At 34.6% G+C, this 23,085-nt stretch overlaps 1 protein-coding gene across 4 annotated transcripts in view; it reads right to left on the bottom strand.

Annotated features, from left to right (window-relative positions):
- Positions 1 to 2,058: 2,058 nt before the first annotated feature.
- Positions 2,059 to 23,085, bottom strand: part of FXR1 (FMR1 autosomal homolog 1) — a 56,769-nt gene continuing 35,742 nt past the window's right edge. The window contains exons 9-17 of one of the 4 annotated variants that reach the window (XM_065876566.1): positions 21,675 to 21,784; positions 16,790 to 16,876; positions 15,556 to 15,613; positions 15,406 to 15,468; positions 9,358 to 9,561; positions 7,744 to 7,944; positions 6,966 to 7,046; positions 3,234 to 3,325; positions 2,316 to 2,486 (exon numbers count right to left, since the gene is read on the bottom strand). In XM_065876566.1, the coding sequence (XP_065732638.1) occupies positions 2,316 to 2,486; positions 3,234 to 3,325; positions 6,966 to 7,046; positions 7,744 to 7,944; positions 9,358 to 9,561; positions 15,406 to 15,468; positions 15,556 to 15,613; positions 16,790 to 16,876; positions 21,675 to 21,784 (1,067 nt within the window). Of the gene's footprint in view, positions 2,487 to 3,233; positions 3,326 to 6,965; positions 7,047 to 7,743; positions 7,945 to 9,357; positions 9,562 to 15,405; positions 15,614 to 16,789; positions 16,877 to 21,674; positions 21,785 to 23,085 lie in introns of all 4 variants that reach the window. The other 3 variants (XM_065876563.1, XM_065876565.1, XM_065876564.1) reach the window with 3 other exon arrangements.

Below are 23,085 nucleotides of genomic sequence, written 5' to 3'. Positions count from 1 at the left end.
GTAACTTGTAGCCAAAAAAGATGCACTCCTCTCAAACTAAGTTTGGAAGGCTACCTCTATCAAGAATAGTTACCTTTGGGGAGCGGGCTTTTCAGTTCTGAATCTGAGCATGTGCTATTAAAAAAAATAATAAATAAAAGGCCTATCATGATTCTGCAGTACATATTTCTAAGGGACATTGGGATTAGTCATTTGTAAATAATGAAATCTTAATACTTACTTCCTAGAATCAGGTTATTAGTTCTAAAAAAGCTCCCTGGGCTAAACCCACTTAAGATGATTTTGTGTTTCTTCCGTTCCCATTGAAACAGTCTTTATAGGAGGATTTTACTGAATATTCTACCTGGAAGAAAATGAAAAATCGTATTTTCTTTATAGCATATTTACCGATTTGGGGATTAATGAAAATTCTTCTCATACCTTATAATTAATTTGTAACTCTACTACTGAAGAGAAGAATAAAAAGGCCAACAATTTTACATGTTTCTGACTTTGGTGGATTAAAAAAAAGACATTTGTGGGTAATTTTATTAGGATATGAAATTACTTGATATTATTTATTCAATGTTCAAGGACTGCACTATTCACACTACACCTTAAAATTTTCAGTTATCAGGGTTTTAGGAAAAAGCATGTAATATCATCACAACTTTAACCTCAACAGTAATAAATTTCAGGGCTAGGGTTTTACATACACTGACCTGGCAAATATTTTTAACTATAACCTGAATTGTCCTTCAGCCATAAATTAAAATCACTTAGCTTTTTTATGCACATAAATTAACATAAATTATGCACATAAAAATACTTTTCAGATGCCAAGTGAAAGAGCTTTCTTCTTGCTCAGTAGTCTTTATATAATATTGTAGAGCAACTCCCATAAACCCTCAATTACTTGATATCACCTTGCAACACACTTCGTTTATTAAGACATCTGGCTAAAATATTTACCAAAAATCCATTCATTAGTATAAGAACCTTTAAAATTATTTCCTTGAGAACCAAAAATCAAATTCGTGACATTCCTTATTTAAAAACTGCTCATTATACTTCTTTATAAAAATAACTTTAATAAAGAATCAAAGGCAAAAGTAAAATTCTGGATTTTACCCCAATGCCTTCCAAAAGTTGCCTATGATTAGAATTTTGTTACAAAGACTTTCCTAATATCAAATCTCTGATCAATTCCCTAAACCATTCTATTCTAACACACTAAATTTTTTTAAGTACTAAGATTTCAGATGATTCATTACAAAATGATAAATTGACCAGCTAATATTTTACTACTACTTATGAGCAAGTATAAATGCATCTTAAAAAGCAATCAGAATACTACTCTAGGCCTTTAAGTAGGTCCAACTACTTTTCAACAGTTGGTATAAAAAGTAGAAAGTTAAAAATCAGCAAATGGAAGATCAAAGTTTATTTACTACCTGCATACAAAAACATATTGCACATCAAACAACCAAAATCAAAAAAAAAAAAAAAAAAAAAAAAGGAAAAAGGGAAAAAAAAGAAAAAAGGGGGAAAAAAGAAAAGATACTCTACTGAAGACTAACATGTAGTTTATACAGAATAAACCTTCTGGAAATTGATCTTTTCAGTAGTTCAGGTTATGTCTGAATGGACATGACTAATTCAGCTTAGTGTTTTAACTAAAGCTATGTTTGATTTTTTAAATACTGTACACTTTAATAAATAAACCAAACAAAGCCTCAATGTAGAACAGTCACTGCCAATATCACCCAGTGTCCCTGCAGATGAGAATTTAACAAATGTATTCCAGTGGCCTGCAGATTTTCCTCTACATACAGCATTTTAAAAACACATTAAAACAGACCAGTTTCCAGACTAAACTAATGAAGAAATTACAATTCAGTGCAAAATATCTTAGACTGCATTTCACTCTAGTTTTCCTCAGGTGAAGAAGTGGTTGCATATTATTAAAAATGTAACAAAAGCAGCTAATGCTTTCATAAAGAATATTCCCTTAGGGATCCCACCCCCCACCCACCTCCCCCCATCTCTGCCATATTTTGAAAACAAAATAACATTTCCTATAGCCAGCAACTTTTTTTAATGTTACATATACTATTCTCAAGGCACATCTGATGATATATTTTATAACACAGTAGGTGTCAAAGTATGTTTAACATATGATTTCTTCAGGATCCCTCCCCTTTCTGAATTCCAAATGGAGGAACTGAAAGTGCGATGTAAAGACTGGCGATCCATAATTCTATCTTTGGCAAGCTTGTACAAGCACTATTGTAAAATGTAATGTAAAAGAACTGTAAACTAGGAACTTCTTCAGTTTATGAAACACCATTCAGGACTGCTGCTTCTTGAGTATTTTCTTCTTTTAAGGTATTAATCTTTTCTTCTCCTGGAGTACGCTGTAGCTTAGAAATTTCATCGCCAGAAGCACTAGTTGGGCCATTTATTGCCTTTTCTGAAGGACCATGCTCTTCAATCACATCTTTTGCCTGCCAAAGGGAGACAACTTTTTCAACTTCTTTATAAATGAAATCTATAGCTGAGGAGGACAATAGCTACATAAACATTAATTAGCTAATAAACAATTTTAGTTTTCACATACCACAATGGATCAAAGAATTAAAACATTCTTAAAATTCAAAACAAATACCAATGTACTCCACCTCTCTGGGCTTTTCAACTCTTTATCTCTAGTATCTAGCGGTGCATAAACCACAGGAAGAATCTGTACCTGTTTACTGAAAACTTGCACCTACTTTCATTTTAACCACTGGAATGCTCACCATATAAAAGATATAAACATTAATACCCTAAGTAACGCAAATAACCACCTACTTACTCACCTTTTTTTTGGAACTCACATTTACATATCAAATCCCTTAAAATATTTAAAAGAACTGAAACTTAAAGGTCTTTATCCACCACTGAGAAGAGATATATTCAGCCTATTGTTCCCCAAATTAAGGCAACAGTCTCTATGCCCAGTATCTTGGGGCAGACTGAATTTTACGAATGCTATTTAGAGTTCTAAATGAAAAGTATTTCAGGCTCAAGCATGCATATCTTCAGTTACCTGGGGCCAAAAACAAAATCAAGAGTAGTCTTTAACTAAAATATTACTGGTCTAATTGGGGAAACAAGTGATCATACAAGTAAGTTAAGAAGTGAAAATAAAACTAAACCATACCAAAAACAAAAACAAAAACACCAAAACCTACAGGTTAAATTCTCCTTACCATTTCTTTCTTGTTTTTAGCCAAAGTTTCCCTTGGGAGGTTTCTTTGTCTGCTCTGAGACTCAGCTCTAGAAATATAATCTGCAACTGTGACTGTTGAAGATGAGAAAAAAATTACAGGTGTTGAAAAAGTACTTCTAAAGTTTATTTATGGATAAAGAGTAATTTTACTTTTAAAATAAATTAATGGTGGGTTACCCAATTTCAAAATTTTCTTAAGCTGGGTACCACCTCCAACCAAAAACTAACCCTGAAAAATGTGCCTGTGGTTTAGTGCTTACTACAGAAGATTTCAAGCTGGAAAGGCAAGGAAGCCTAGATTAAAGTCCTCTTCAACAAGAGTCCAGCCATTTGTTTCTTGTTAGTCTACAGTTGTGGGGTTAAGTCTGACATAGAAATCCACAACCAAGAATAGAGAATGCAGCATTGTAAGCCCAGTGTTTGCACTTATCAGTGGGGGAAAAAATGGGGCAAACTGGGTCAAATCGTGGTGTAGCATGCTTCAATTTGAAATTTTCATCAAAGATGTAAAAGATTTACTCAGAAATTAGTTGTTCTGGTTTTTTTTAACATTTTCTTTAAAAGCACAGTAAGATATCCAAGTGTATTTTATGGTTCCTTTTTCACATTTCACACTAGAGACCATTCTGAGTAATCTAAAAAAACTGCAAGCAAACTAAAGATGACAGAACACCAACCTAAAATTGTGGCCATTGATCATGGTGGGAAAAGGTCCACCATTAATTCAGTAACCACTCCCTTTCCCCATCTTGCCAATCTTTCAAGCGACTGACTGAAAAGGTGTTTGTGTTTGCAATGGCAGTAGGGATGCAGGGAAAAGACTAACGCAAAGGCGAAAAGACTAACCCACACTAACACCCTACTGCCAACCCAACTACAACAAACTACCTCTGGTCTGCTAGTACACTGGACTGGCCTCACTTTATACTGCAGAACTTTCTCTTCAAGGACCTGCAACTTAGAATTCACTGATTTGAAGAAATATCAAAATAATCACCCTCTTCCTTTCAAAGTATTTACTTTCCCTCAGAAACTGGTGAAGAAAAATCCCTGATTATGTGGAATACGGTGTACTTTAAATTATGGAAGCAGGTAAATTACGAAAGAATTAAAACTTGGGTAAATTTAAAATTTAAAGTCACTGTGTACAGGAAGAGCTAGTCCATCAGGTTCAAATTATATGAAAATAAATCATTTTAATATAATAAAAAGCTGGATTGTATTTACAATTCATTTTTCTTAATCATGAATTAACATGCTAACACCTTTCTTTATAAGATCCAAGAACTTTCTAGAACTTTCAAGAACTTTCTAAAATTATACTGTTTACCAAGAAAGGATTCTGACATAGATAGAACTATTAAAATGAATCTTTTTAAATCCCAAGGAAACAACTTAATTCAGAACTAATACACATCTTTAGAAACACCACTAAATAAAGATGTTTCATGTCTAAAACTGTCTCTTTCCCATAAGAAACTCAATGTACTCATTTTGGAGCTTTATAAATGGTCATTTAAATTCACTGTAAATGAATTTATAAATACATTTAATAAGTTTCCAAAATTGGGGAGAGGGATACTATCAAATCCACTTCATCATTATATCTACATACACAGAAGCAAAAGCATCCTATTCTGGTTTGGAGAGCACCTTAATGAATTCATTCTGTTTCCATGGTTGAGCCCTCAGTGACACCTGGAAGAACTCAGCTACCTGGAAACCCTGATGCATAGACACGCATACTGCTAAATTTGAACACGTGACAATTCTTAGAACTCTTCATCCACTATGTGCAGAGAATAGTATACTTTGATACAGTTTATCAATTAATTAATAGGCACTTAGCTGGAAAGGTAAAAATTTATTAGTGCCCCTCCCCTACCAAAGGGAGGTAAAACTAAAAATAACCTCAGTTAATTCAAAGAAAAACCTGTTTATAGCCAGTCTTTAAAAAAGTTCAAAACAGATTAATAGGTATTTACAATATCTAGAAAAAAATTGAGGCACTTTGTGCAGCATAATTTGGACTCTAGAATTTAAGGGCTCCAAAGTTAATCCACTGGACACCAGTATACTGTCATTCTTTTCTTAGTAAAGAATACTCACTGCTTAATTTATACTAAGGGCAACAAGAAATTCTGAGCAAATATTTGTTTATTTCAGAGAATGTTGACATTAACTTTGGATAGAAGCTGCCTTCGTAGAACTCCTTCCAGGGGCAAAGGAGAAAATGATGTGCTTTTTCCACCTATCGTGTGTGTGTGTGTGTGTCTGTCTGTGTGTGTGTGTCTTGGTTTGGGGGGTAGGGGGCACGCTGAGAAAGGCAATGAGTTCTAAAGAGGAAATTAGTACTTCCAAAGAACAGAGTAAAACAGGAATAAATGCAGTAAAGAACACAAATCATTGCTTAATTATTTAAAACTCTAAATTACTCGTTTCAATTAATACCATGCAGAAATCTCTTCCTCATCTTTATCAAAGGCTTTTATGTTATTCCCTTTATGTCCTTTGACTTAGTAATGAACCACCATCCACCTAGTTAATAAATTATGTTGTAATTTATTCTATCTCAAGCCCAACCTACTAACAGCTTAAATTTCCTTATTTGTAAAGTACAGCCAAAAAGTGTATGCACTGCTATGCCAGCTTCAAAAAACAAAATAAATACAATCTCTTCATCTAAAAGATATTTCTAACACTAAAGAGAGAGAAAAGAAGAGAAAACAATAACATTTCCTGGAACCTATTTTGACAATATTTAATTCCTTTTAAATTTACAACTATGTTTAAAACATCAACTTTTTTTTCCCCAAGAATGGAAACTAATACCCTTAACCAGTTTTCTCAAATGTCTCTACAACCACTAAACTTAAAATTCTAAATAAAGATACTGGAATTTACATTCTTTATTTGGGGAAAACACAAGAATTTGCTTTGGAAAGAATGCAAAATTGATTAGTTTAAAAGGGGTTTATTTCTGGTGCACACAGTTTCTTCATTGTAAATATACATGTGATTCTCCATACAAAGGAAATGGAATTATGTTCAAGATAGTATAGACACAGCAAACAAGTTTCTTTGAAGTTACTAAAAATTATATCTACTTAAATTAACATTCTAAAACTAAGTAAGTACTATTAATTTGAATAGTTAGTAGGTGTAAGGGAAAAGGCATCACACTACAATAAACAAAAACATAACATGCATTCCTCTTACTAGGAAAAAGACACTTTCAAGTATTTTTTTCATTTATACTTTTTTTTAAACTGTGGGTATGAGAAACCCCACAAAAATGAGGTGCTGAACCCAGATATAGCAAGCAGGCACCATGCAAAAGCTGCCCAGTTTTGCCAATCAACCTCAATCACAATCTACAACATAGTTCCTGGGATGGCAGGCCCCAACTCAAGAATGCAGAATCTGCCAAGTGGACAAAATAACGGTATTCTCAACAGTATTTCCATGTAAAAAAATTGAGACACAACATTAGTTCAATTAGACGGGTTTACTACACATTTACGGTGTGAAGGAAGAATGCATTTTCTTAAGAGTAGTAGTCGTATTAGTTGAGTAAACAATTTATGCAATGCACATCTTGAATGTATATGCACAGGTGTACATGTAAGTATAATATATTTAGAAAGCAGACACATGACATTTTTTTTTCATGCTTGTAACCTGGTGTTGGCAACAGGTCCACGCAAGTTACCTGGCTGTCTATCTTCTGCCTGACCCCTGAAACGACGCCTGCGGCTACGATTGCGTCGCTGGGGTTTTTTTTCACTATCATCTGTAATTGCAAAGTTCACCATGAACTATTCTGACAAAAACAAAGCAAAAAAAAAAAAAAAAAAAAAAACTTCTTTCCTTCAAAGATTTAAAGAAGGGAAAAGAACCTTTTAATTAAACAGAAAAAATAAAACAATACACATTACTCACAGGAAAAATACTTTTGTAGTTTAAAACATTCCTACTACATTAAATATGGAATTATCATCCAGAAATTAAGAGGGTTTTAACTCTTGATTAAACAAACTCTAAGACTTAATTATCATCATTCAGGAATAAAGTTTTCCTTTTTTTTACCAAAGTTAATGACACTTTAGCCCTCTGGAAATCAATTCCTACTCAGTATACACACCTTCATTAGTGTCATTTATAACATTTAAAGAGGCAAACTGAAAGCCCAATTTTGGTTTAGAACAGTAAGAGTATTAAGTGCCTTGCAGTTTGAATATTTGTATTGTTTTAATGGCATCAAAGGGCATTTTAATATACCTTCCCAGTTTCAAATTATTTGGCTATACAAATCTTAGAACTAGACATTTAAGACAGACACAAAGCCATCTACCTCATCTGAAGTAAACACTAGGAAAAATTCAACTTGTGAATTGCGTATGTTTGGGATTTTTTTTTTAAAAAAAAAAGCTTCACACATTAACAATATTATACAATAATATGTATCTTTTCCCTAAGTGCTTACATACCTAGCCCATTTTCATTAACTGAAGCTGTATCAGATTCAGTCATCCCATCCATCAGAACAGCATCTTCATCAGTCCTTCGTCTACGAGACCGCCTACGACGGTTAGTACTGTGATGAGATTCGCTGGCATCAGTGTCTGCAGTCTGATCTGATTCTGTATTATCAAGTAAGCTGTATGGATTGCTGTCTGGATCTTTGAGCACTATATGCATGTCAGAGGCAAGAAATATTTGTTTAAGAGAGCTGCAGTTATTAGGAATACTCTGACCTATATTGAACTATATCAATTAATGATAAGAAACTTCAATTTTCCCCAGGTAAAAATATACCCTCTCTGTCTTCAGATAAAATGTTTTCTGTATCACTATTTTACCTGAAAAACAACAAATATAAAAACCTTTAAATGGCAATGAAATATTAAAACAGAAGATGGGCAGACAACTTGGCTTTCTACCATTTCTCTTTGACTTGTTTTTGAAAACGTATGAGGAACTAGTATATTATTACATGCTACTTTTTACATTCACATTCCTAGCTAATCCTGCCCAGAGGCTAGAGAAATAAAAATGAAAACAAATATTCAGCTAAAATGAATCAATTCCACGAAACAGCTTTTTGTCTCCATAACTGAGTTCAATGTGGTTGCTGCTTCTTTGTGCCAATGTTAATGAACTATTTCCAAATAATATTCAACACCTGCACTCCGTGACATAACAGAAATCTCTTACTATGAACTGAAGCAAGCAAAGCAAGTCTACACAAAAAAGCATACTAAAAAATTTGAAATTCTAACTGGTTATAGGAAAATGTGGAAATGAATGTTGAGTAGTACTCCCATCTCCAGAAAGAAAGAGTGAAGGGGGAGTAAGGTGGGGTGAGGGTGGGAAAGGAAAGGTTTTAAGATATAATTTATAAGAAAAAAAAATACCCATCTTACCTATGTGCATTTATTGCTTCCACCAATCAAATTATAGAAGAAATTCACCTAATCACGATTTTTCCTTTCTAAGTTTCCTTTGGTAACAGCTAGCAAGCTAGCATCTTTGCAAAAGACACTAAGTTTATCCATTAATCATAAACACTAGGTAAAGTACATTTACTTTGTAATTCAGCATACTATAATTTTATAAACCTTGGTAAGAGTGAACAATATACTAAAATATAAAAAACTGCTTCCCTGGAAGTCTGTAAACTGAACTTTAGGACTTGAAGAATATCACTAGAACTAGAGAGTACTTTAAAGTCCCGTAAAAGGTGTGATTTGATCCAGCCTTTTTAAAAAATTTATTAAGAGTGGTTTTATTAAAAGTTGCCATACAATAATATGCTATGGATCTAGTCCATGGATCCCTGACAATTCTCAATTCTCCCCCCAGCCCATTATACTAAGCAAGAACATTCTGAATATTCTAACTAAACTTTCACTGAGAAACACTCTATAGTGCTTTTCCTTATGTTGCTATGTGTATGTGTGTGTATATATATATTCTACTATTTTCCTCAGACAGTTAAAAGAGAAACTTCCAAAAACGAGTGGCCCTGGTAAATGAATTAACGTATATATAATTATACTGTTTACCAAGAAAGGATTCTGACATAGTATATAAAAGACTACCAGAACTGATGGAAGATTTGCCACCACGTGGTCCACCACGACCTCGACCCCCTGAAACACTTCTGCCTCTTCCTCCTGGGCGTCTCCTGCTGTCACGCTGATGCCGGCTCTCTCGGTCATCTTCTCCCGCCAATGACCAATCACTTAGCTCGTCTTTACGCTCAGATTCAGTTTCAGATGGGTTAGACAGCTCAGAGTTTGTACCTTGGGAAAGAAGAAAACATAAGCCAACTATATTTCTATTAAAGAAAAAAGTGAAAATTTTCAACATTATTTCCTGCTAATCATTGTTTAAATAACCCTACTGATTGGCTGCTCCAAAGAGAAATAAAAATGTTAATGAATTTGAAATTTATTAACTAAGAAATAACTGAATGTTAATATCGTATACTAGTAATAAAGTATTTACCTAGTCAGATAGATTAAAAATTGAACTGTTTGGATGCGCAGAAACATGGCCAATAGAATTTTGCAAAGAACATACAAAACATTACACATATACAATATGAAAATGCACTTAATATAGGGAAATATTTTTTAAATTTTGCCCATTTTTAGGTTTTTAACAAAGTGTTAGTATTGGGTTGGCCAAACAGTTCATTTGGTTTTAAGTAAAAATAAAAGACACATTTTTCATTTTCACCAAGAATTTTATTGCACAATGCATTCACTAACCAAACGAACTGTTTGGCCAACCCAATATAATAAGAAATAACCACTATCCAATATTTAAAAGCAAATTTAATCATATTTAGAAGAATGAGTACTTTATCTGCATACTATATTCTACCATTATTTCACTGATTCTAGGCGGCACCTTTTTTTCACACTTAACATCTCTGAAATAAGAATATTTCTTATAATTGATGGTCTCATGAACTAGGAGTGTATTTTTAGTAGCTCTACATAAAATTATGTTTTTCGCACAATAATGTCTTAAGTTTGAAGAATACAGCGTTTGAAATCACTGAACAAATTTTAGGTTACTCTAAGAAAAGACAGCTTCAACCTGACAATCAATGGAGTTTAAGCCATTATCAGTGAAACAAAACTTCAGCATGACTTTAAAAGTTTACGGACTTTTTCTAACATCCCAATGGCCAATTTCAATAGTGACCTTTTAAAAATGTAAACACTGCAAAGATTCTATGAAAGCCTACATTATTATGATAACACAATTAATGTGTCAGATTTATATGACCCAATCACTATCATACTCATTCCCACTTCTATGCTTTTCAAAAGTTCATTTTACACCTTTTTTTTTTTTCCCTGGCTGCATTGGGTCTTTGTTGCTGTGCACGGGCCTTCTCTGGTTGCAGCGAGCGGGGGCTACTCTTCATTGCAGTGCATGGACTTCTCATTACAGTGGCTTCTCCTGTTGTGGAGCACGGGCTCTAGGCACGCGGGCTTCAGCAGTTGTGGCACGCGAGCTCTAGAGCGCAGGCTCAGTAGTTGTGGTGCACGGGCTTCTTTGCTCCGCGACACGTGGGATGTCTCTGGACCAGGGCTCAAACCCATGTCCCCTGCATTGGCAGGCGGATTCTTAACCATTGCGCCACCAGAGAAGCCCATTTTACACCGTTTTGCTTTTACAAAAGACCTCCACAAATACCTGTTTTTGCTAACCAAAAGAAATCAAAGAGGATTTCTGCTTTAGGAAAAAAAGGCACGAAGAGAAAATAGCCTTCAGCATTTGCTTTGCTGCAAGCCATTATAGAGGCAGCAAGCACCCCAAACAGTGACAGCAGCACACCCCAGCTCCTTCCTCAGGAACTAAACTCAGCATCAAGCCAACATAGTTTTGAACTGTGTCGGTGAGCATCTGTGCTTTATCTCACATTATTTTGTGCATCTATTAGCAAGATGTGTCCTAAGGTAATTGCTTCTTCACTTTATGCCATTTCAGCTTACAAAAGGTTTCACAGGAAAACTCTACTTTCTGATAGTGTGGGAAACCTATACATGCAAATCTATCTCCTTAAGGGCCCAGTTCAATGTCTGTAGCTTCCAACCAATTTAACTAAAAACAGACCTCTCCCCTTATTTCCTTAAAATTAATGTGTATCTATCATGAAGTATTGTCATGTGTTGTTTTCTATTTTCTCCAGTGTGGATTTACTTCCCACTTGGTCTACAATATAATAAAGGGGAGAGCTCTGTCTTGTATCTCTAAATGCCCCCAGAAGCTTAGCAACATGCATATCAATTTTCTCTTGAGATGTGAATTTGCTGCATGATTTTGATGTTCCTATGCTGAACTCCCAAATAAGATAAACTAGAAATACACTATATTAACTCCATAGTCATTTAATGATAAAAGCAAAACACAAGAGCTCTTCAGATACACAAAATGCTACGTACTGAAGTACAGGGATTAAAACGTAAAGTTTAAAAACAAGCCTACCAACTTCCTTTCTCCTTTAAAGATAAGTCTTCTATCATCTTTTTTTCTCCATATGCCATTAAATATAGATGTAGCTAGTCATTATATAAGAATGGATACGTTAGACGTACATTTTAAGAAACATATAGCAAGCTTCTAGTACTGACATTCGAGTCTTTGTTAAGAAATGAGTCTCATAGTAGAGAATGAATTAAAACACTTATTTTTCCAAATGACAAAAAAGAACTTTGTTAACTGATGTCATGGTCTGGTGGAATAAGGATAGTTTATCATTTCATGAGTAGCTAAAAAAAACAAAACAAAACAATCAAAAAAAACCTTGGAATGTATCAGAACTTTGGGATTTATTTACAAAGCTATATATCCTGCCTGAAAACATTACCAAAATTTGAAGTTAGATGAGTATCTCATTTTTTAACAGAAGTTCCTTTCAAATTATCTTTAGAAATACAGTGTAGTATTTAATTCAGTATCATAAGCAAAAAAATTTTCTTAGGTTTAACCTAAATCTAATACTCAAGATACTCAAAGAGGGTGTCTAAATCATAAATAGATTTCAGTAGATAAAGACAGCTATTAAGGTCAAAAAAAAAAGCTAATGAACTGGCTAGTGTTCCACTTCCTTCATATTAAACATTTCTGAGATGGCATAAGGAACTCTGCAGATGTAATTAAGGTTAAGGATATTGAGGTGGGAGGATTATCCTAGATCATCCAGGTAAGGCCAAATTAATCACATGGATCTTTAAAAAGTAGAGAACCATTCTCAACTACAGAGAACCAGAGATGATAGCATAAGGACTCTCTGTAATTACTAGCTTTATCAGACGGAGGAAGCGGTCAATAAGCCAAGGAACAGAGATTGTCTCTATAAGCTGGAAGTGTCAAAGGAACAAATTTTTCCCTAGAGCCTCCAAAAGGAAATACAGACATGCCAACACTTAGATTTTAGCCCAATGACACTCATGTCAGATTTCTGACCTACAGAACTATAATAGTATTGTAAAAGCCTCTGAAATTATGATTTGTTGCATAATCAACAGAAAAATACTGTTAAAATCATTCCAATCTCAATTCTGTAAAATACAAGTTCATGAATCCAAAAAGTCAGGGTGGGGGGAGGCTTTATAAATGATCCATGAAACCGGTTCAATTTGTAATGGCTCCAACAAATAAAAAGACCTGTTTTTAACAGAATTTAAACTCATATTTTCCCCTAAAACTTCTAAAACCACCTTATGAAGATGGTTCACATCCTTTTAGCTTTTTTTTTTTTTTTTTTTTTTGCGGTAAGCAGGCCTCTTACTGTTGTGGCCTCTCCTGTTGTGGAGCATAGGCTCCGGACGCGCAGGCTCAGCGGTCATGGCTCACGGGCCTAGCCGCTCCGTGGCATGTGGGATCTTCCCGGACCGGGGCACGAACCCATGTCCCCTGCATCTGCAGGCGGACTCTCAACCACTGCGCCACCAGGGAAGCCCCTGTTCACATCCTTTTAAATGAACACGTATACTGAACTTAATATTAACAGCTAAAGCCCCACATTTTATCAAATCCAACATTAAGTCATATTTTGTGTGCCATTTAAAGAAAATGCTGCCAATTAAAGTTGTAAGACATCATCCATTGTAACACATATAACTTCAGAGATGTTAAATTCTTATACAGCTTATACATATATATTCACCACCTAAAAAACCTTCTGCTATTAAGTGGACAAGAACATCTACAACCAAATTCAAATAATTTTTATTTCTCTGGAGCCCACTTTAAGTTCAACAGCTATTTCAAGAAATACAATGTTACTAGTTGGCAAAGATTCAGAGGTAAGAGTGCCATCTACTGAACAATCTGCATAGCTTTCTTCAATCCAAATGATATTCCTCTACCATTCTCATTTAAATTTATTTCTGTCAACAAAAGCATTTTGCCGAAGAGTGACCTCTCATCAATAAGTGGACTTCCCAGAGGCTTATAAAATTGTTCAATGAATTCATCAACCAAAAAACCAAATCTGATTATTTGTACTAGTAATTTGTACCTCTAAAATCATTCAATATGTACTTAATTTCTATTTAACTACTGATTGTCTTTTGTATTAAATGTGCTTTCAGGATTTTAATAGTTCTCAATTCTCAGTCCTTCACATACTGAACACAGTAACTGGAATTCTTCTTTTCAGGCTTCAATATAGGGTTAACTTTAAAATAATGAAAAAAGGGGAAGGGAAACTTGACCATCCAACTCTACAATAAATGAAAAACAGTACAAATCTAATATAACTCTGGCATCATCAGACGATCCTTTGGTCAAACATGAAATGTGGAAGTGGAATCTGCACACTGTAAAGCTTTCATGTATTTGTTTTCCCTAAATGCCTTCTATTCTGGAAAAGGCTTATGAAATTTTTTCCCAAAGCAGTCAGGATGAGCATAGGGGAGTAGAGAAGAGAGAAGAGAAGAGAGAAGGACAGAGAGAAGGGAAGAAAAAAATCAGGTCACTGCTAAGATCCAAGTCCAAATGCAGAAAAATGGAACAACTCCAAAGCTGAAGACAAACTGAGAAATTTAGGATTAGAGAATTGCTGACAATCACCATCCACTGGTCCCTTCCTATATAGGTTAAGCCCCATCCTCTCAGTGAAACACATTTTAGAAAAATGTTCATTTATAAAATGTTAACTAGGTTCTAACTTTTAAAGCTCTCATATTATTGAAATGCTGTATTTCACAAAATAATTCCAGATGTGAGATATTAATATTCAAAACTGCCAAATGAACCAATATAGTATTTTTTAAAAACCAGTACAGATTTGCTATATGTAATCGTGGCACAGTGATTAGTGTATTTTTTCATTTTTACTTTTCCTAGAGGGTAGGCAAAAGGTAAATCCTAGTAACATCACCACCATCACTAGGTTTTTATTGGAAAATGTATATAATTGTACAGAGAAAATACCTGAGAAAACAAGTTGCATATATATTTATTCTAAATATTTAGAACAAACATGATCATGAGCTATAAACTTAACAAAAACATGTTTCATTTCATTACACACAAACCTTTTACTTGAACACTATAAACCTTTTACTGTCATTAATATAAAAAGTATGCTGTCACTATTAAAACATGTACCTCAGAACTATTTCCTGCCCTCAAAGCCAAGATGAAGTGATGAACTAAACAATAATAAGCAGGACTTCCCTGGTGGCACAGTGGTTAAGAATCCGCCTGCCAATGCAGGGACACAGGTACGAGCCCTGGTCCGGGAAGACCCCACATGCCACGGAGCAACTAACCCCACGCACCAAAACTACTGAGCCTGCTGCGCTCTAGAGCCCACAAGCCACGAGTACTGAGCCCGTGCGCCACAACTACTAAAGCCCACACGCCTAGAGCCCGTGCTCCGCAACAAGAGAAGCCACCGCAATGAGAAGCCTGCGCACCGCAACGAAGAGCAGCCCCCGCTTGCTGCAACTGGAAAAAACCCCACGCACAGCAATGAAGACCCAACGCGGCAATCAATCAATCAATCAATCAAATGAAATAAAAAATAAATCCTAAAAAAACCCCAAAAACAATAATAAGCAAAATGTACTGGATCACTGAAACCACTACCAAAAAAAAAAAAATTTTTTTTTTACCATAACCGGAGGTGTAATTAGGGCCCCGACGACCTCTGCCTCTTCCACTATAAGACCTAGAACCTTGTACAGAAGAGACGGTACTTTCATCAGTGGCATATCCTTTCTCTTTTTCAGGCCCTCTGGTGGAAGAAGGTCTGAAACCCATACCAATCTGTCGTAGCTGTTCATCAATCTGCAGGCGTTCCATTCTTAGCTGTTCTACTTCCTATAACCAAAACAAAAAAGGATAAATCTTACATGTATTTTTTTGTCTTCTTAAAGCCCAGAGCTTGAGCTATACTCCAGTCCTACGAATGAAAGAAGCTTGTGATCTTGGGCAGTTATTCAGCAAAGTATAACTGTATTCCTAGTGAACACAATTTACAAGGTCATTTGCTAATTCAATTCACCAAGCATTTACAAATGCCTTAGCATCACGTGCCAACCATGCTAAGTGCTACAGGTATGCAAAATAAAAAGACAATGACTCTTCTCCTTCAAGAGAATGTTTACACACAAGCATTAGAATAACCTAGGGGATGTTCAACAGACAAGTGCTGAAATAACCTATTTAAACAGCTAATAATTACATAAAATTACCAGATCTAGCCTTCCAGGAGTAAAAACTCTGCTAAATGAGGTAAGGTACCATTTATGACAGGTACTATTAATAACCTACTTTCCTATCAAAATAATGACACTTGAGTTGTGACCTAGATGAACTGGCAGACTTGGTCATTCAGAGAATGAGGTCATTACAGGATGTGAAGGTAAGGTGTCTAGAGAAAGCTCTTGGCTAAAAGGCACAGTATTGGAAAGATGAGTTTTAAAAAAAAGGAATGACATTATCAGTGGTGCTTTCAAAATATTAACACAGCAGCCAACAATATGAGTGACTAAAAGGAAAACATTAACTAGAGACAGAGCAGTTGAGATACTATAAACAAGAAAAAAAGCAGCAGGAATAAGAGTAGAAAATGACAATTCCAACTTATAGGGAACTTCTTTTCTAAAACCTTTTCTCTTTATTCATCAACCCAGACAGACTATATTTAAAAAAATGGTTAAGAATTATCAACTGATATCTATGGGGGTAATACACGTGATTCAGAGAATATCAGTTACCAAGAAAGCCCACCTTCATTCCTGGTTCTGTGTCCTATCTGCATCAAACACAAGAGTGACCAGTACGGAAAGAAATGTCAAAGTACAGAGGGAAAGAGAAAAAATGTACACGAGGCCAATCATTTTACTACAGCAAAGGACTTTTAATATTCTCACGCAGAAAGAAAGGGCAAATATGAAGCTGAATTAACAAAAACATTTAAAGACTTAAAATTTATTACAAATATAAAATTAAAGTTTAACGTGTGGAGCAACATGATATGAATACTATACAAACCTTTAGATAAGCAATATGATACTCTAAAAGAACTTGCACATTTCCAATGCTTTCTTTAGTGCCAACAAATACAAATGGAACCATCCCCTGTAAGAAAACACAACATCCTCAGTATTTAATATTTATGTTTTCTAATTTCTAATTCAATCTAATCTTTTAAGTATATAAACCAACTTTTAAAGAAATTTTCCATCAAACTGGCATGAATTTTCAGACTAGATATATCACTTTAGTAGTGCTTTCCTTAAAAACGTAATAAAACCCATTAGCCAGGTTATCCCTATATTATGTGCTCAGATAGCAAAACTTTCAACATGTGTGTAATGGAAGGAGTACTTCGTGATCATTAATAGAAGCATCATCTATAGACTCTCAATATTTACGCAATGTAAAGAAATTACTGATATGGGCAAGTAGTCACCAGTTATTAAAACAAATGGAAGGATTAACCCAGACCTGGTTTACTTAGCTGAATTTCAAAAGAGGAAGGTTTAAAAAAGTGAGGAGGAGAATAAGATGATAATTTTTTTTTCCTTTATAGAAGTAAACTTCCAGCTTCCTACTGGCTAAGGGCAATGAACAGATCCTAAATAAACTCACCCAATCACAGTGTCTTTCCTCATTTTCTTGATTTTACAGAATAGTTCCTAACAGTTATCTAAACAAACTGGCTTAACTTTGGATTCTAAATATGGAATTAAGTGTGGCTTAACTTTTTATTCTATATAAGAAACTACTATGTGACTTATTTTCAAAATAATTTTTTTTTTTTTTTTTTTTGTGGTACGCGGGCCTCTCACTGTTGTGGCCTCTCCCGTTGTGGAGCACAGGCTCCGGACGCGCAGGCTCAGCTGCCATGGCTCACGGGGCCCAGCCGCTCCGCGGTGTGTGGGATCTTCCCAGACCAGGGCACGAACCCGTGTCCCCTGCATCGGCAGGCGGACTCCCAACCACTGCGCCACTAGGGAAGCCCCAAAATAATTTTTTAAAAATTTAATTGAATTTTAGTATGGGAGATCAAAAAGAAGAAATGGACCAGGGCAGGTGCTAAGGCTACAGTACAGAGCACAGCTATCATGGAGCTTAAAGCGAGTGACTATAAGGAAGTAATTACAACTAGGAAGGCATGAAACAAGGGACTCTAACTTAAGCTTATTAGGAAGTGAGAAAGTCTTGACAGTGTCCTCAAAAATTCACATGCAGAAAACAGAGGATATAAAGTGAATAAAAGACACAGGGGAGGGGAAAAAAAGAGATCTAAAAAGTTTTAATCACATACTGTATTTCTGGGACTATATTATTTACGTTCATTATTTAATGTTCATTAAAAATTCACTTTAAGAAATATCCCAATTCTACAGCTGAGAAAACAATTTGCTCCCAGCCAATTTCATATCCAGTTACTTAATTCCAAACAACATCCACGTGTTAACTGCCAGAATCTACGCTAAGGAATAGGATAAATAAAGTCCCTGTTCTAAAGGTAATCACAATCTCAGAAAAGATAATAAACCTTCCTGTAATAATCTCATTGTACAGCATTAGTGTTATGAACTTTAAAAGCACAGGAATATTAGGTAGAATGTGAATTATGCCATCCCAGAAATTTAGGGGAATTCATAAGAATATTATTGTCATTTAAAGTCAATATTAAAAATAAATAGAATTTTACAAGTAGATAAAAACGGTAAAGTCTTTCCAAACAGCTGATCTGCAAGGATTAAGAGAAATAGAATGCCTTGACCCCCAACTGGAGATAGTAACCAATAGTTACCTCCAAAGAAAAGGAGCAGTAAAAAGGCATCCTTAACTGCACGTATTTTACCAACTATTTTAATAGGTATTATAACCCATTAAAACAAAAAAACTGGAGTAAAGAGTAAATGATTATTACTGAATGTATGAGTTTACATCTAAGTTATTTCAGTGAAATTTCTAGATTTAAAAATATTTTTTAAACTGATTATATATAGTTAACAGGTGACACTGAGATAAACTAGCACTCAGAAAAAAATAACACTGATCCTGCTCCTGATAACATTACACCAAAAAAAAAAAAAAAAAAAAAAAAAACTGGAGGGAAAAAACTAGAAATGCACTTCTGAACAATCTATGACCTGCCAAACATGACACAAAACTGCAGAAGTCAGAAGGCAAAAATATTTGCCACATACATAAAAAGACTAACTTACTCAAAATGCAAAAGCTTACACACTTTAGTAATAAAAAATGACAAAAAATATGCAAAGGACAATCTGTTTATAAAAAATGTCTTTCAAGCAAATGGAAAGATAATATGTACATATTCTGGAATGGCACTAATTAAACTGTGATAAAACTCAGTATTGGCAAATATGTGGAATACAGACATTTTCTATACTGGTGGACGAATGTGTGGGAAAACTAACAAGATCTAAAAATTTAAATGCCATATAGCCTTTGATCTAACAAATGCATTTCCAGGAATTTACTGTTCAGTCACAAGGGACCTTTGCTGCAACATTATTTTTAAGAGCAGAAGACACAAAAAGGCAACCTGACAAGTCTAAAATCTATTAGACATGATGGAAAGAGAAAGACATGGACAGGACATAAATATAATTTATTTTTTACACCATACCTTTCTGTGCTATTCTAACCTTTACATAAACCATGTTTCTTTTACAATTAAAAACTCAAATCTAATCTTAAAAAAACTTAATTAACTGACTTTAAATATTTACCAAGTGCCTACTCTATATAGTTCATTATGCTAGGGAAGAAGGGAGAATATGAGAATTCAGATTTGATTTCTTGACTTCAAAGAGCTCCATAACCTGGCTTGGAGACATTAAGATAAACCAGAAAACAAAATACAAGACTTAAAGAAAATCATTAAATACACAATTATATAGACAATAAAAGCTACGGTATACAGGTGGAAAGGTCATATTGGGCTAGAGGTGAGTCACCGAAGACTTCAGAGTAAACAAGTTATAAACTGAGTCTCCAGGGGATTTAGACAGCTTTTTTTCTTTCTTTCTTTTTGGCCACGACACACAGGTTGCGAGATCTTAGTTCCCCAATGAGGGATCGAACCCAGGCCCACAGCAGTGAAAGTGCAGAGTCCTAAACACTGGACCGCCAGGGAATGCCCCTAGACAGCTTAAATTGTGAAATGGTGGCCCCAAATAAGCCAATATCACCCTTCAGATTTGTTTTCACATGCAATGTTTGGAAAACTGAAAAATTTTGTGTACTGTTTAGGTTTCCAGCTTTTCTTTAAAATATTGGAAGAAACAGCAACACATAATACATGCATTCCTACACAGCAACCAGATTAAACATGAGCAGCATGTTTCTTTTATAGAAAGGCACAGTGTGCCCTCCCTTTCCTATCTTGTACATCCCAACTTGCTTCGTAATTTACATAATGTGCTTGGTATCTTTTAGCATTTAAATTTCTTAACTCTGGCACACAAATGGAGGTAACAATGACCAAAACTAAAGGAGAATACAATAACTTCTTAATTTATGAAGGAGGGCCTAGAAGAATTAGCTTGCAACAAGATGGTAAATACTGGAAAGCAACTGGGAATAAGTCAAGCTAAGGGAAGACTAGATATTAGTATCAAGCTAAGAAATTTATAATTGAGTCATTAATGACCCTGCCCAGTAAACACCTTGATCTTCAGATCAATTTTAGGCAGTGGTTGTATGCCAAATGGATCACCATTATTTTATATAGTAAGTATAAATGGGGACAGTGCCAATTATACAGTATGACACCCTCGATTTTAATCCTCATCTTAAATTCAATAAAAAATGGGGTTTCCCCCCCATTTGGGGCATGGTGTTTGCTTAAGAATAAGTTAAAATTACTTGAGGTTCACAGAAGTTTTTGAAGCAGTGTAGGATGAAATCAACCCACAAGTACTCATTTGTATAATAGTAAGACATTTCTTTTCTCTCATTTGTTTTTAAGTGTGTATTTTACCTCCACATTCTAACTAATTAAAAGGAATAAAGAAAATGGTATCTTTCATTGGCATCTTTACAACATCAAATACCAGCTGTGAGGCTATTTATCTGAGCCAAAATCTACAATTTTCTCTGTGTGTGTGTCTCTTTATTTTTTTTTTTTAAAAAAAAACTTACTCTGCCAGATAGGCAAACAAACTCTAGTTATCATGCAAAACTGAGGAAGGTGTGAATGTACTGCTTTCTGGGAGATAATCTGGGGGAAAATCCTTGCCTTATGTTCAGACATGCAACTTATACAGAGTTGACCACTGGAGCCACAAAGGTGAGAGATGCTTACAGTGGTGGATGAGAAGGAAAAATACAGCACTGTGGACAAGACATCAACATGTAAAAAAAGACTGAAAAAGAAATTTCAGAAAGTTGGTATCAGAATTACTAGCAACATAAAGCTTAAAGATTTCAATTAAGAAATGGTTAGGGCTTACAAATTCTAAAAAAAAAAACGTCAAGGAAGTGTTATGTATCAAGAATTCCTTCACAGCCGACTGTTTTGTTTAGAATATCAAATTCTTTACACTCTAAGTTCAAAAAAAAAGAACTGTTAGGTTTATCAGTCTTTTTTTTTTTTTTACCCCCAAAACTGGCTTTTTTACTGACATACTGAGAAACCAACCAAGGGCCCAAGGCCAACAACTGAAAGATGACTTGTCTTCTAAGTGTGTTAAGCAACATTGTAAGGAACAGAACTTTTTAAAAAAGAAAAATCTGCTGCAGAGCATAAGCAGTTCACCGGATATAACTTTCCTAAAACAATTTTCAAAATATAAAAAATAGTACTGTAAGTCAACCAGAAAAAGAATGGGCGGCGGGGGCGGGAGGAGGGAGACGCACGACACAGGCAAATTATGTTTTAAATACTTACATCTTCTCTAGGTAGTTTATTTTCATTGTCTCCTTCAATTCTCACCCGAACCACACCAGATTTGTCTACTATTTCTTGAATAACTTTGCCATTCTTCCCAATTACTTTTCCTTTAATAAGAGAAAACATATATAATGGTAAGTTAAAAACCAACACTGCTTATCATTTCAACACCAGCCCAAATAATTTGACTATCAAATTATAAAAACCAAGCAAAACTTCATCTTCTTACTCTCAATTAACTCACCCTAAAGACCACTGAGGAACTTTATCCTTGGTATGAAACCTTCACTTTGGTACGCCCAAGGCAACTACTGTTAACTGAGATTGACAGTGCCACTCACAATGTAAGCCATTTTCAATGTCTAAGTATTTTTTAATATGTTCTATATCATTTTTCTATTTTTAAAATATCAAGTCCAATCCATTTATTTCAAAAACTTGGATATATAAATGAAGGCAAAAAGAAAACTTTTATTTTGGCATTAATCACATCAATTTGTTTACATTTATGACATATTACATATATTATTATTCAAACAACTAACAAAGTCATCAATCTGGCTTTTAAGTTCCTACTTGTTCAAAAGACACCTGTGACTTCAAGATTCTTTTAAAATGAATATTCTCTTCACCAAAATAAAATGTTGACATTTAACAAGTATTACATTTTACACCTGTAAGTTTTTAAAGTACTGCAGAGGTGTACAACTACATACAACATGTATATGGTTTGCTGTCTTCCTAGATATGAAATACTGTAAAATGACATAAATTCAAATTATTTACCTTCTCCACACTTAACTTGTAAGTCTGTCACATAGCAGTTACTAAGTATCCAATAATTAGAGGAGAAACTAAAAGGAGGACACGAAGATGCTCTTCCCCTTAGGAACTCACTTTTTATAAAGCTAACATACACCCATAAAGTAACAAAGCAATACTGGGTAGTGTTACCTGGTAACAGAAGTAAATGTTCAAGTAACTACCAGTATATGGAATAGATGCTAAGTTAACAGCAACATCTTATTTGTTAAGTCCAAATCCTCAATTAATTAAAATTTTATACTATATCAGCAATCTATTTCCCCAATAAATTAATTTTGGTTGAAAGAGGTTAAAATGTAAGTTTCTCCTATTGCATGCTTGAGAGAACAGTTCTCAATAAAGAATAAATAAGGGGGGAAGGAGATAAATAAGGAAACAATGGCAACAATAAGCCAGTCAATACAGCAGACACTATTATAGGATTTTCAAACCTCCTTGCCCAATAACCCTAAATTTAAAAGCACCAGCAATTGAACAGGTAAAAAGAAAAAACAAAGGAGTAGGACAGGGAAGTCACATGATGTATGTCTTCTCTGCACAGCCCTAGCAGCAGCATATAAAAGCAACCTTCATGTTAACACAG

This window comes from Phocoena phocoena, chromosome 4 (assembly GCF_963924675.1).
Source record: "Phocoena phocoena chromosome 4, mPhoPho1.1, whole genome shotgun sequence".
Lineage (NCBI taxonomy): Eukaryota > Metazoa > Chordata > Mammalia > Artiodactyla > Phocoenidae > Phocoena > Phocoena phocoena.
This window is presented reverse-complemented; position numbering and strand designations above follow the sequence as displayed.